The sequence below is a fragment of the Botrytis porri genome (genome assembly GCF_014898465.1).
Source record: "Botrytis porri strain MUCL 3234 chromosome Unknown BPOR_009, whole genome shotgun sequence".
In the NCBI taxonomy this organism is placed as follows: Eukaryota; Fungi; Ascomycota; class Leotiomycetes; order Helotiales; family Sclerotiniaceae; genus Botrytis; species Botrytis porri.
The window spans coordinates 1,784,838-1,799,313 of record NW_024066083.1 but is presented as its reverse complement, the minus strand read 5'-3'; the positions used below and the strand labels follow the sequence as shown (position 1 = coordinate 1,799,313).

The window sequence follows — 14,476 nt, the reverse complement described above, 5'->3', positions numbered from 1 at the left end:
GTCAAGAGATAATATTTTTGAACTTCGATATGCCATAATTTTGAAACTTGTGGTATCGATAATCACACAATGGCTTCTTCACTCAAAGCGCAGTTGGCGCAGATTGCGACCAATTCAACCAATTCGTTAAATCTCAAGGCGCAAAAGGCTTCGCATTCAAAGTCTCTGATTTTTGAGCCTAGAGTCGCGGCATCACAAAGTTTCGACACACTCTACACATTATGCCACGAAGGATTTCAAGAACTATGTCTACTCGATGGTCGGTTCCTTGAGTTTCAAAAGACAATTTTCAGCGAACAAAGTCAGACAGTGGATCGTACACAACTGCCCGTGGCAGAGATTTCCGAATTAGACAAACGGCTGGAAGCATTCTTAGGATTGGTCGGTGGCCGTCTACGTCTGAATCCAGCAATCAAAGCAGTTGAATGGTTGGTGAGGAGATTCAGGTATGCCTTTTGAAGTCCAACCCTTGTTTCTCGGAACTAATTCATGTAGAATTCACGAGTACAATACATCCTTTCTCTTGACAACTTTCTTACCCTACCATACCCTACCTATATTTACCACACTACTTTCTTTAATACCCTCGAAGATTCCGGCAGAATATCAATTCTTAGCACCATATATTCGATCCTTGACCCAACCACAAAGAAGGCCAATTGTCACAGCTGCGACTGATAGCACTATTTTTGCCTCGACACTCAATGCATATGTTTTGCGTATATGTAAAGCTAGGCAGCATTATCCTGCTATTTTAGCTTTTTGGGCTGGTATCATGACTGAGGCTACGAGCAATATGCTGGACAAGGCCCGTTCTGGGAGAAGAGGAGTCCAACAACAAAACGAACAGGATGTGATAATGAGATTGCTACCAACTCTGAACGAAGGTCTTTCGATGCAAAAAGTCCCAGACTTGCGAATTGGATGTTACATGATCTTGTCAATCTTAGCTTCCAAAGGAGGATTGGACGACAAACTCCTGACAGCAATGATGGAAGCATTGGTTCTTGGTTGGACTGGCGAAACCGTTCGTCCGGGATTGGTCTGTCTTTCAATTTTGGCACAACACAGGGGCGCAAAGCAGATCACAAGACGTGTAACCAAAGAGCTGCTCAAAGTTTCGGATCTTGCAACTCAATTGATCGAATTAGGGAAGGAACGAAGAGTCGACCGACTTTCTAATGGGCTATGCCTTGCCCTTGTTGACAGAATAAGTAAAAGCGGAGAGGTTCAAGGCCTTCCAATCATCGAAAAGATTGTGGAACACGGTCTTCTTAGCGATGCGCAAACTTCTGTGGTTGTGAAGCACCTACTGCTGGTGGCGCATCGTGTTGATGATGCTACAGATTCCGAGAAGAACACCCGAGCGCATCTCGCATCATCTCTTGTTGCACTGACACAACTTTCTGGTCACGTAGGGACTGTTATCCAGGGTTCGTTAAAAGATACCGATGTCGATATGGATGAACTAGAACTGAAGCTCTCCACCACAATTAGACGAATAGAAGCGGCAAAAGAGGAAGATGAGGATGTGGTAATGGGAGATGATGATACGAAAACAGAATCTCGACCCGATTTCCGACAACTAACTGAAAAACTTCCACAAAGCAGTGATAAGGAGACCTCGTTTTTAGCGCATGGTGCTTCCCGCATCTACCAAGATTTGTGTCAGGCATTTTTGGTCGCCGCGGTTAATGCCAGCGACTTGGATGTATTTGATGAGTTACCTATCTTGAATCGCGCAAGTGCCTTGGAAAAAACTCTCTATCTCACATTTTATATTAGAATTTGGTGCGGCCCTTATCCGGTAATGGCCCGAGTTTCTGCACTTCATATGGTTGCTCGATACTTATCAGGACATGACAATGCAAGCGTAGATATTCAAGGAATCATACCATATGCAATTTCGGCTCTTGCAGATCATGCGTCTAAGGTTCGTCGTGCCGCAGCAGAGCTTATCCTCAAAATTGAGACATTTTACCCGGCTGGCGCAATTACAAAGAAAGCCTCGAGCTCCCGACAACAATGGGCATTCGATGGTATCTATGGCCCAGGTGAAGAAACTCAAGAGACGAAATGGTTGTCAATTGATAATGCTACTCGTCTTTTGAGAGAGGTTTTGGTTCCAGCTTTAGAAGAATGTGTTCTCGATAAAACCTACATTGAGTCCGTAGTGGAACAGTCTTTGAATAGTCCTCGTGCTTCTGCAGAGTCCAACAAGAAGAATGATGTACGATTGACTCAAACTACCCGCGCATCGATTTTGTCATTTCTATCCAGCCACGTCATTCACACCCCTGTATACTCGGTCAAACTCAGGCTTCTTGTTATTCTCAACCACGTTCGTAGTATTGCTAGCACTACTAGAACTAAAGTTCTACTTCCAGTACTTCAACAATGGGCATCCCTCAGTCCAGAAGTAGCATTGCAACACTCGAAAGAAGAACAATTTGCCATGGCAGACTTCGATAAACAAGCAGCTGCGACCGTTGTGGCTAATGACAAAGAATGCTTACAATTCTTTACTCAAATTGTGCACGGCGAAATTGCTTCGGATCGCCCTACCCTTCTCGAGGCCGTATTTTCAAGACTGCGTGAGTTGTGGACGTCTTTGAAGGGTGATGTGCAGCTGCAGACAGCTCAAATGTTGATGGACGCTTCCCAATCTTCATCTGAAGAATCTATCAAATCAGTAGAAGAATCTTTAGAACTATTGCGCAGCGCTCCTCTTTCAACAGAGATTCTCCTTTCTTTCCTCGATCAACTACCTACGACGGCGAAACTTACAGATGCTCCACCTGCAAATAAAAGACGGCGAACTAGCCACGGCGAAGTTGCTAGAACTTCTCCACAGGACCCCAAACGACTTGCGGCTGCTATACGCCAAGTTACATTTGTGTTGCAACTCATCGATACTTCTGATCCAGGAAACCATCCAGAACTTCTCAAGGGTCTTTTTAATACTTTGGCAGAACTTCAACACTTCAAGGTCCAAGTTTCATCCGAGCTAGCATATCTTCAAGATTTGGTCTTGAATAGCCTCCTATCAATTTTGAAAGCACACAAGGCCAACCCAGACATGGAGTTGGACCATTCCGATATTCGAGCCGATTTGCTTGTCGATTGCGTCCAGAAAACAGCCAGTCCACAGGTACAGAACGGTGCTCTATTGATGATTGCTGCACTTGCAGACATCGCACCAGAAGTTGTTCTCCATAGTGTTATGCCCATCTTTACCTTTATGGGAAGCTCTGTACTAAGACAGAATGATGATTATTCTGCACATGTCATTAGTCAAACCATTCGTGAGGTCATTCCACCTCTTATAACTTCGCTTCGAAAAGACAAAGGCAACCCCGTTACAGGGCCCGCTGAGTTGCTCTTGAGCTTCGTTGCCGCATATGAGCATATTCCTGTCCACCGCAGAAAGGGATTATTTATTTCCTTAGTTCAAACTCTTGGAGCAGAAGACTTCCTATTCGCATTGTTAATAATGTTGGTGGATAAATATGGTGTCAACGATGATATTAAATCCTTCTCTGCGGAGCTGACCAATGCGTTCAGCGTGGAAGTTCAGCTTCAGTCTGCAATCAAATACCTCGAGCTGATTGATGATCTCTTGGCTCCCAAGCCAACATTTTCGCTGATTCTACTGGGAGCCCATGAGAAGATTGACCCACAACGTGCAGCTCTCCATGAACTCACGCTTCTTCCACATATACTCTCGCAACGACGATTGATTACACAGACTGCAAAACTTCTTGATCGGGACGATATGGACGCTGCTAGAATTCGCGAGCTCTACTCCACATTGCTGGAAAACTTGTTGGTCTTGACAGAATCTTTGAAAGACAAAAAGGCAATGCACAATGCTTGTGGAGACATCCTAGAAAGTATTTTGGGTCTCCTTTCCACAAGCGAATTTGTCAAATCAGTCGAAGGACTCTTGGATAGACCCAACGAGGACTTGCGACGAAAGATTTTGCGTTCTTTACAGGTTCGCATTGACCATGAAAGCGCATCAGATGCCATTTCAAGAGTGGCAATGCTTGGTTTCTTGCCCCAGCTTACCTCAATTATTCGAGAGTCTACTGACATGCCTTACAAGCGTACTGCTGTGGCTTGTGTTGAGAAAATATCTGAGAAATATGGAAAGAAGGATCTTGAAGCTGTATCTGCAGCAGCAGAAACCATCGCAAGTAATCATTGCTTGGGCCAGAGTGATGCTGGCTTGCAAATCATGGCTCTTCTGTCCTTAGCTTCTTTGGTAGAGATTCTGCGAGAAGGTATAGTTTCTGTATTGCCTGTTGCCATTCCAAAGGCTTTGGAGTACATCAAATCAAGCATCGAAGACACTGTTGAGGCTCAAAAACTCCACAACGCTGGATACACTTTCATAAGCGCTCTTGTACAACATCTTCCATACATGATTACAGGCGGATACCTAGATACTCTTCTTTCAATCTCCAACAATTCAGCAGAGGCTGAGCTCGAAGATGAGGCAGATGAAATCAGAGAAAATTGTCTTCACTTGGCTGCAAAGCGTGTGGATGCTAAGAGTATGTTCGTTGCTTTGGAGAAGAATTGGGCACAAGCAGTAACGGCAGGAACTTGGGTAAGTTTTCTATTGCTATTCTTGAAAATTTTATGACTACCTACTAATTCAAATAGGCCATCCGTGAACAACTTGAAATGCTTAGCATGTCAATCAAAGCTCATCCAAAGAGTGTTGTCTCCAAACATTCCACTATACTTGCAAATATATTCCAAAACGCATTTGATCTGCGAAGACACTTGTCTAATGCGGATGATTATGACCAAGGCGACGAAACTGTTTCAGAAATAGAAGGACAGGTGAACGAAGTCGCTCTAGAGATGATCTATAAGTTCAACGATTCGACATTTAGACCTATATTCTCCAACTTGGTTGAATGGGCGTCATCATCGTTGCCCAAGAAAGATAAGTCTGGCAGAAATCTGCGTTTGCAGAGTGTTTACGGGTTTATGGCCGTTTTCTTCGGCAATCTGAAGTCAATCGTCACAAGCTATGCCACATACTTGCTTGACAATGCCGTACAGATCTTGAAAGAGACCGATATCAAGAATGATGCTTCGAGAGAATTATGGACAAGAGTTCTTCGAGCTTTAGTACCATGTTTCGAGCACGACCAAGACGACTTTTGGCAATCTCCAGCTCACTTCAAGGCAATTGCACATGTCTTGTGTGATCAATTTGAGAACGCCTCGGGATTACCTTTGATCGATGAACTTGTTCCCGCTATTGTTGAACTTGCTGCTGCCGCTGATTCTTCGGATCATCATAAGGAACTTAACGGGATGATCTTAAAGCATCTCCGTTCAGAAGTATCTAGTGTTAGACTCGCAGCAGTCAAGTGCGAGCAAGCATTGACGGATAGATTAGGAGAGGAATGGTTGGCTATGTTACCAGAAATGTTGCCATTTATCAGTGAGCTCCAGGAGGATGACGATGAGATTGTAGAGAAGGAGACGAACCGCTGGATCGTTAAGATCGAGGGGGTGCTAGGAGAGAGTCTGGACTCCATGCTTCAATAAATGTAGATATACCTGAACAAAAATAACGGAGTTATCTTGGAGGTCAAATAATTTGTTTAGTTGAGGTTTAATGAATGGATAATCATACCTGATGACAACGTTTTTAATCTGACATTGTTACCATTGATCAAGTGGATGCCCATACACCATTGCTGGATGAAGTGATCAGTTTAGTCAATGTCACGTGTAGGCGCGTATAAAGATTTACGCGACAAGACACGAAACTTATGGCCACCGCGTCTCGGTATTTGCCCTGCTTTCAACAAATGTTAAAATAAGATGTTCAAACCATTCCGGCCTCCACTTTTGAAGAGTGTGCCGAAACCTATCAAGCCGGTCGATGAGTTCTCAGATGTCCAGGTCGTATCAGATTCTGAGGAAGAAATTTTGACCAAACCGGTGGCGAAGAAGAGACGGCTTCTTATTCACGATGTTGAAGAGGCTCCAAAGATTAACGCTCCGATCGCATCTTCGGCTGCCAATGCGCCTCGAAAACCTTTGCTGGTTGTAAGGAATCCTGTCGAAGCAACTCAGGCCCCTACTGCATCTAAAAATCCAACTAGTATTGACGGATACTATTTGGTGTTGTGGTGAGTATTCGCCCCCCCCCCCTTCTGCTCTGAATCATATTAATGAGTTTCACAGGCGCAAATTGACGATGAAGAAGCATAAGACCTGGGATGGGGATGGTGTACTCGCAGTTACCGGAGGGTACGCCCGACTTCAAAATATTGATGGCAGAGATATGGGCCGCTGCATGTATAATGAGCCTTTATTACCCGGCAGCACATTGAGCATAGGAGGAAAGGATGTTGAGATTGATGCAGCGATTACAAAAGCAGATTTTCTTTCTGGCCGACACTTTTTAAATAATGGTGGTAAATCTTCTATAGCAGACAGTCATAGCAGTCCAGCCGCACGACCTTCGCCTCATCCAAGCCTATCAAATATATCGAAAAACAATTCTACGAGCACACTTGGGAAGAGAAAGGATAGTGGCTTAAGCTCGGCAATCCCCGCCAAAAGCTTCTATGCCTCTACATCGAAAAGTGATGCAGTCAAATCCCAATTCAAGAATCCTCTTCTAGCAACGACAATCATGCCACAGAATAAAAGTGGTGAGCCCACTCCCCGGCATGATCCCTCTGCACCAGGGGCGATTGTAATGCAACGGCCAAATCCTAAGCATGTTGCGAAAGGCAAGCAAGTTGTAGATGTTGTCGTCGATCCCTTCTTGGGTCGCCATTTACGTGATCATCAAAAGGAGGGAGTCAAATTTTTGTACGAGTGCGTTATGGGCTACCGTTCCTTCAATGGACAGGGTGCAATTTTAGCTGATGAGATGGGTCTGGGAAAGACACTACAGACAATCGCGCTGTTATGGACGTTATTGAAGCAAAATCCAGAGCATCCACATGAGGGGGGCGTCATAAAGAAGGCCTTGATTGTCTGTCCTGTGACTCTTATCTCCAATTGGAAAGCAGAATTCAACAAGTGGCTCGGCAATGAAAGAATAGGCGTTTTTGTTGCAGATGGATCCAAAAATATTCGACTGACTGATTTCACTCACGGCAAGAGCTACAGCGTCATGATCATCGGGTACGAAAAGCTACGCACAGTACAGGAAGAGTTAAAGAAAGGAGGCGGAATAGATATAGTCGTAGCTGATGAAGGGCATCGCTTAAAGACTGCTGCGAACAAATCGGCGCAGGCAATCAAAAATTTGAATACCGAGAGGCGAGTCATTTTATCTGGAACACCCATACAGAATGATTTATCGGAGTTCTTTACAATGGTGGACTTTGTCAATCCCGGTCTTCTCAATGGCTATAATACTTTCAAAAAATGTTTCGAAGCCCCAATCTTGAAAAGCAGACAGCCAGGTGCTACAGAGAGCGACCTGGAGAAGGGAACGGCTCGAGAAGAGGAGTTGGCCGAGCTGACAAAGTTGTTCATATTGCGTCGCAATGCCAGCATACTTGCAAAATACTTGAAACCAAAGACCGAATATGTATTATTCTGCAAGCCTACTCAAGCTCAGGCTGAAGTGTATCAGCATGTTCTGGCCTCTCCGATCTTTGGTAGAGTCCTTGGCAGCTCAGAGGCCTCTCTACAGCTTATCACTATGCTCAAGAAAGTCTGCAACGCTCCGAGCCTCCTTGTTAAAAAGAGTGATACAGATACTCCGAGCAATTCAAACGTTGCTCAGCTTTTAGAAAGCATACCTCCCAAGATTCTCAAGAAAAATCCAGTTGTGGCAAGCAGTAAATTCAGAGTTTTAAATCGTATGCTCCTACGGCTTTCGAAATCAACTACCGAAAAGATAGTTCTTGTCTCTAACTACACTTCTACTCTCGACCTGCTGATGTCACACCTTTCGTCATTGAACTTACCTTTTCTACGCCTCGATGGTAGCACTCCTCAGGGAAAACGACAAGATCTAGTAAATACGTTCAACAAGACACCTGCATCGAAATATTTTGCCTTTCTCCTTTCGGCTAAATCCGGCGGTGCTGGTATAAACTTGATTGGAGCATCACGCCTTGTATTGTTTGACGTTGACTGGAATCCTGCTACTGACCTTCAAGCCATGGCACGAATCCATCGCGACGGGCAAAAGCTTCCAGTCAAGATATACAGGTTTCTAATGTCAGGAGGCATGGATGAGAAAATATATCAGCGACAAGTTACTAAGATGGGACTCGCCGACAGTGTCATGGATGGCAAGAAGAATGAAGCAAGTTTCTCAGCCGACGAGTTACGAGATCTCTTCAGATTAGATATAAATGCGCAATGTCAAACTCACGAGCTCTTGGGTTGCGATTGTGGAGGAGTTGGTCACGAGGAGCCAGTTGTATCATCATCTGAGATGCCGGAACCCAGTAAAAATATCAGCGCCAGTGAAGGGGATGAAGAGGACGAAGATGATGAATTCCCTATCAATCCAGCTTGTTCATTGGTGACAGCAACCAAAGCAAATGTGGAGGCCCAGCAAAAGATTGCTCTTGAAGCCATTGAAGGAAGACGATCCAAGAAAGGAAAGAAGATGCAAGCGTTAATGGAGTATAGACACATCGATACATCGATGTTCCATGTTAAATCGACCGATCCGATTGCTACAGAGGTAAACGACGTGAAACAGTCACTAGATGACGACGTCTTACTTTCAGTTCTAGAGGATGTAAGATGTAAAGTGTGCTATGTTTTTGCTAAGAAAGGATAGATATGATATCAAGATAAGTATTTGGGTGGGGATAAAATTCGGTTTGCATTGCTAGGCGCCATAAGATGGGTTGTCTGGCATACGGGAGTTCTTGCTGGGAAAGCTAGATATATGATGATGCTGACGGTGCTGTCGGTGTCGAACTTCTGGGAAGACTATAGATTGAAGCCAAGGTGATTAAGAACGGAATAGGCTTATTGTAAATATTCATTAATATAAAGAGCTCAAAACATGATAAACAATCCAGATTTTACATTTCATGCAGCTCATACTATTGTTTTATTGAGGGCTACATCTGGAATGTATAAATAAATCCTTTATAAATCCTTTCTTCGATATCCTTCTCTGTCCAGATTTCACCTGAATTTAAAGTTTGTTTTCACAGTTTCGATTGGTGGGGAGCTTCAAACTATACCAATAGTAGCTAGCCTCTCTTTCTACGGTGATGACTGAAGTTCGAGCCACATCTCAAAAGCTCGAGGGCCAAAAGGTTGAAACGTATGATAACACATCTTCTTTTCGAAGAACAATCAACTTATAAATTTCTTTCATGTCCTTCCTTCGCTAGATACATTGTCGCAAACAACATTTGGAGGGGAGAATTGAATTAAATTTTTAATTTGCGTGCAAATCCACTTTAAAAGAAAGGTCTCGAGGGCCAAAAAAAGAATTTCAAGATGAGTGGAACGGATTATTCCTATGATGAACAGGTATGTAACTTTTGCGCATAAAATACAAGAAGGGCAGCTAACAGTCTATAGGGGCAATTTTTCCCTATCTTCGTCGGTACACTGGTTGGAATCATATCTACAGCTTTGACTTGGGACGTTTTAAGACCTAGATCAGATCCAGGCGCCACGGCGCCCCGAATAAAGACGGATTACAAGCCAGAACATGCGGACCTAATCGACAGTCAAAGGAGGGCACAGAGAAGAAAACAGAGAAAGATAAAACGCATGATTGCCATGGTTGTGGGGTGGGCGATAGTAGCTCTTATGGTATACCAATTTCAAGTCACAGCCAGAACTGTAGCAAAAATCTGGAATCCATATGATATCTTGAATATCAAAGAGGTAATTTGGCTTTAAATGTGTCTTTTTTATATTGGCTAATCTTGCAACAGTCCGCTACTGAAAAGGAAATCAAATCACACTACAAACGACTTTCGTTGAAATTTCACCCTGATAAGATTAGACCCGACCCAGCTAAGAACCAAACAATCGAATCATTGAACGATTACTTCGTAGAGCTTACAAAGGCATACAAGGCGCTTACTGATGAGGAGATCCGAAACAACTATATACAATTTGGACATCCCGATGGCAAACAGAGCTTTAGCATCGGAATTGCTTTGCCCACCTGGATCGTCTCTGAAGGAAACGGAAAATATGTTGTACTTGTCTATGCGCTTCTTTTGGGAGTTTTACTTCCTTACCTTGTCGGAACCTGGTGGTATGGCACCCAGCGCATGTCAAAAGAGAAGGTCTTGATTGAAAGTGCCAACAACTTGTTCCAAGAATATCAAGAGAGCATTACCGAGGGCGGAATTGTTGGTGCTTTGAGCAGTGGTGTTGAATACAAGAAAATCTTGAAAGGCCACAAAGCTGATTCGGGACTCGGCAAATTGGAGTCAAGAGTTCTCGCAGAAGGAGATGGAATCACTGCTGCAGCTGGCTTATCAGCCAAGGACAAAACAAAGCTAGAGGATTTAGATGGCGGTGCTCGACGAAAGGCCCTTGCATTACTATGGGCATACTTGGGCCGAACTGAACTTGAAGACGCTGAACTCAACAAGGCAAAATACGAAGTTGCTCCTATTGCTCATGACCTCAACAATGCATTTACAGCTATCACTCTCGCTTTCACAACCACCGGCCCTATTCTGGCATCATATGCGACTGCTCAAAACATCGTTCAAGCTTTACCACCAAATGCCTCGCCTCTTCTTCAATTACCATATATTACCCCAGCTATAGCAAAGGCAATTGAAGGCGACTCTAAAACTCATTTGACCCTTCAACAATATATGGCACTACCAAACGCATACCGCAAGAAGTTGAGTGTTGGAAATGGGCTTCTGACAGAAGCTCAATACAAAACCGCCATGTCTACTGCAAAGCAACTTCCTCATTTACAGGTTGAGAAGGCATTCTTCAAGGTTACAGGCGAAAAGTTTATCACCCCTAGCTCATTAGTATCCTTTGTTGTCAAAGGGCGATTTATTCCTCCTGGAAGTGAGAACGTTCCTAAGGTTAATGAACTCGATTTGGAAGATATTGACCCAGACGAGGATGATCTTGATGCCATCCTTGGTCGCGCGAAGAAGTCTGCCAAGGGTGGAAAGGCCGAAACTAAACAGGTCTTCCCACCTCTGGCATTCGCCCCCTACTTTACACGTGACCACTCGCCTAAATGGCACGTTTTCCTCACCGATAGCAAGCAAGGCAAGATTGCTGTACCACCTTTCACATTCTTTGCCTTCGACAAACCCATATTTGATGAGAGTGGAAAACCTACTTTCAACATGCAAACGCTTAAGGCACAATTCCAAGCTCCCCCACAGCCCGGAAGTTACACCTTTGTTATGCATCTCATCTGTGATTCATATGTTGGATTTGATACCAAACTTGAAGCTACACTTGTCGTAGAAGATGCAAGTAAGGCTATGGAAATCGACGCAGAGGATGATATTAGTGAACCGGATGAAGGTATGTTAAATCCAAAAATATCATTTTTAATTTGAGCTCGTACTAACAAATTTTATAATAGATTCTCTAGCAGGACAGATGCAAGCCATGAAAACCGGTGTCCCACCACCCAAAAAGAAGAAGCCAATAACTCGAGACTCGAGTGATGAGGATAGCAATACGGAAGAAGAAGTTGATGAACAGAGTGAAACGGATACAGATACAGATACTGATGGGGAATAATGAATCACGCTCGTCTACTTCTAAATTCATATCATGAATTCATTCTGAGGCGGATTTTCAATACTTACTCTTTTACGTTTTATCTAACTGAATCTCTTGGGTGTTTGGGATTTTGGGATTTTTTCTTTATTGGGGGATACTTTGTCGTGTGTACTTGTACAAAATAGGCGTGATGAGCATTTTGGGTTGGCGTTGTATGTTATACACATAGCTTGTTATGTGCGGCTGTAGCTTTGCTTGGAGTAGAGTAGAGCAGAGCAAAACAGAAATGCAATGCAATGCAATGAATTGGAAATTTCGATTATGAAAGACTGAATGCGTTTAATTTTCTCATGTTCATTCCAATCACATCATTTATTATTTATACGCTCCTATATGTAAATCCGACAGCTACTGTTTACGAATTGCAAATGACGTGAAGCATAAGATGAAAGTGACACGATTGATATTTGTCAACATGAATATTTCGACGCGTGATTCAATCCTTTCCATTTTCTCCTTTCCTTACTTACCAACACCAGTATTAAATGCAGATCCAGATAGGGGTTCAAGACTCCAAACTCATACACGCCGATTCCGAATCCCATCTTGGCGGCCCTTTTCTTCTTCCTATATAAAGACGAACAGAACAGAATAGAAGGCGATGTAAGTGAAGTACAACAACCATGAAAACTTTACCATCCCAATCCAAAGTATCTCCAGCTCACAACCCCCCTAACAGATCCTCACACCACAAATATCCACTCCCCTCCCTTCAATCTTTGCCCTTCTCCCAAAATATTCTTTCACGATTCCCTCCACAAACATATAATCGCCTGCGCTCCATACATCGAGACCCATGCGTTCCATATCTGCACTGCTGATATATACACAGCTCATTCCATCTCCTTCTTCTTCTTCCTCTTCTAAAGAGGAATTGTCCGTTGCGTCTCCTCCTCTACCGCTACCACTAGAATTGTTACGATTTCCTCTGTTGATTAATGGCGCCGAAGAACTATGTGAATGCATTCGGTCATCTTCGCGTTCATCATCCGAATCACTCGCATCAATAATATCACTCAAGCACGTAAGGATCTGCGTAGTCAAACGATGAAAATAGGCAATGATTCCCATTTCCGTTTCCGCCATCATCATCCCGCTCGCATTAAAACCTAACGGAGTGGGGAACGGATTTGGTGTATGAGGAGAGGATAGAAGTGCCGAATCAGCTTCCCATTCTTCTTGGGAGTGGAGACGTTGTTCGCCCGCTGAAGCCCACCATATGAATCCGGAATATGCGAGCGCAGCCCAGGAAACGGGCTCAATGATAGAGTCTGTGTCAGTGATATCGAGATTGGGATCGTCTCGGGGAGGAATAGTAGCAGTAGAGGTGTCAAGGGTGGTGGGGGAGGGAAATTGCTCGAGGTAGGAGGTGGTGGATGCGCGGCGCGAGGTGCTTATGTCTGGGGAGGCGGGCTGAGGGGTTCGGGATAGACCCCATCGGAGGGCTTTGTAGCGGCACAGATCGCGTTGAGTGGCTTTTAGTTCGATGCCGCCAGGCGATAATTCGATTTTGGGCCAGACTTTTGCGGTGGAGGTGGAGGCGTGGGGTGGTGGCATGGTTATTAGAACATCGTAGAGATGGGTTTTGGTAGCAAGAATACTGTCGGTTGTACAGGCTATCCAACCACAGCCAGGTTCATCGCGTCCTTCAGTCTGAACGGTATCTTCGGAAGCGGCTCTTCGTTTTGAAGCTTTGAGGTCATCTTCGAGGAGGGGTATATCGTGGACACCGATTGAGAAAAGGGGTCGAAGTTTTTGTGGTGGGGCAGTTGGTTCTAGTAGATCGCTGACTGCAAGTGGGATATTTGATAGAATGGATATGTCATACACTGTTTGATATTAGTTTATTCAAGAATGTCATAAAAAGGCTTTCTAACCAAAATCGCATGTCTCATGTACAGGCGCATGCGCACTGATCAAAATCCTCCTCCGTAAAAGTGCAGCTCTATGTATTGGGAATATCAAAGGGCCAAATGTGTCCAATAGTCTTGGCAAACTCCAAGCAGGGTGATATACCGACAATGTGTGTCCAGGGGGTATTAAAGCTGTGCCATCGGAAGCTGAGCGTTCTCTATTGTGACCTTTTGCTTTCGGTGGTGTATTCCGAGCTTTGTATCTAGCACTTGACGGAGACTCAAGTAGTGAGTCGGTGTCTCTACTTTTGCCCAGATCATCGCCTTTGTGACTTTCCCAAAATACCTCAAGTCGCTCCGTCTTGCTCTCGTCAAGTATAAGCTCACTGAAAAGAGCGTCAGCAAGTAACACACATCAATTGGTCGCGTAGTCATACCTTGCGAGATCCTTCAAGCTCTCAGCATGCTTCCAACTCCTACCCAATCTTCCGTAACTCAAAGGTACCATGATACCTACAGCAATCATCCTCGCATTCCTCGAAGTTTTGTCCGCAGGCGCATTGACGAATGCGCTGAGTCCTGCATAATTATCATGGGTGAAGTATATAAGATCCTCCTCCACTGTGTGTAATCCCGATGGCAGACTCCTATATTCGACCACTCCATCTAATTCGATGCCTGGTAATGAACGTTTCCATCCAATTGTATAGCCAGCCTTGATATCAAAATATATCATGAATAGTGCCGAGAGGGGTGGGAGATCGGCATTGATGTTACTGATTTCGATGTTCAATGGATCTTCTCCTCGATGTTGGGCTGCCATCGCATATCCAAAGAAATGGGATCTATGTGTG

The 14,476-nt window shown here is 44.2% G+C and overlaps 4 protein-coding genes across 4 annotated transcripts; 3 read left to right on the top strand and 1 right to left on the bottom strand.

The window, feature by feature from the left end:
- Nucleotides 1-69: 69 nt before the first annotated feature.
- On the top strand, nt 70-5,661 carry EAF01_007333 (uncharacterized protein; the record flags this gene model as incomplete). Its single annotated transcript, XM_038915588.1, has 3 exons — nt 70-446; nt 496-4,615; nt 4,672-5,661. The coding sequence occupies 3 exons, from the start codon at nt 70-72 to the stop codon at nt 5,572-5,574; spliced, it is 5,400 nt and encodes a 1,799-aa protein (XP_038769226.1). The 3' UTR covers nt 5,575-5,661.
- A 192-nt stretch (nt 5,662-5,853) lies between these two features.
- On the top strand, nt 5,854-8,797 carry EAF01_007332 (uncharacterized protein; the record flags this gene model as incomplete). Its single annotated transcript, XM_038915587.1, has 2 exons — nt 5,854-6,164; nt 6,220-8,797. 2 exons carry the CDS (start codon nt 5,854-5,856, stop codon nt 8,795-8,797), a joined length of 2,889 nt encoding a protein of 962 aa, XP_038769225.1.
- Nucleotides 8,798-9,474: 677 nt separating this feature from the next.
- EAF01_007331 (uncharacterized protein) lies at nt 9,475-11,727 on the top strand (the record flags this gene model as incomplete). Its single annotated transcript, XM_038915586.1, has 4 exons — nt 9,475-9,507; nt 9,559-9,870; nt 9,921-11,505; nt 11,567-11,727. The coding sequence occupies 4 exons, from the start codon at nt 9,475-9,477 to the stop codon at nt 11,725-11,727; spliced, it is 2,091 nt and encodes a 696-aa protein (XP_038769224.1).
- Nucleotides 11,728-12,441: 714 nt separating this feature from the next.
- Nucleotides 12,442-14,445, bottom strand: EAF01_007330 (uncharacterized protein; the record flags this gene model as incomplete). The annotated part of the gene is made up of 3 exons (XM_038915585.1): nt 12,442-13,598; nt 13,647-14,008; nt 14,060-14,445. 3 exons carry the CDS (start codon nt 14,443-14,445, stop codon nt 12,442-12,444), a joined length of 1,905 nt encoding a protein of 634 aa, XP_038769223.1.
- Between the last annotated feature and the right edge of the window lie 31 nt (nt 14,446-14,476).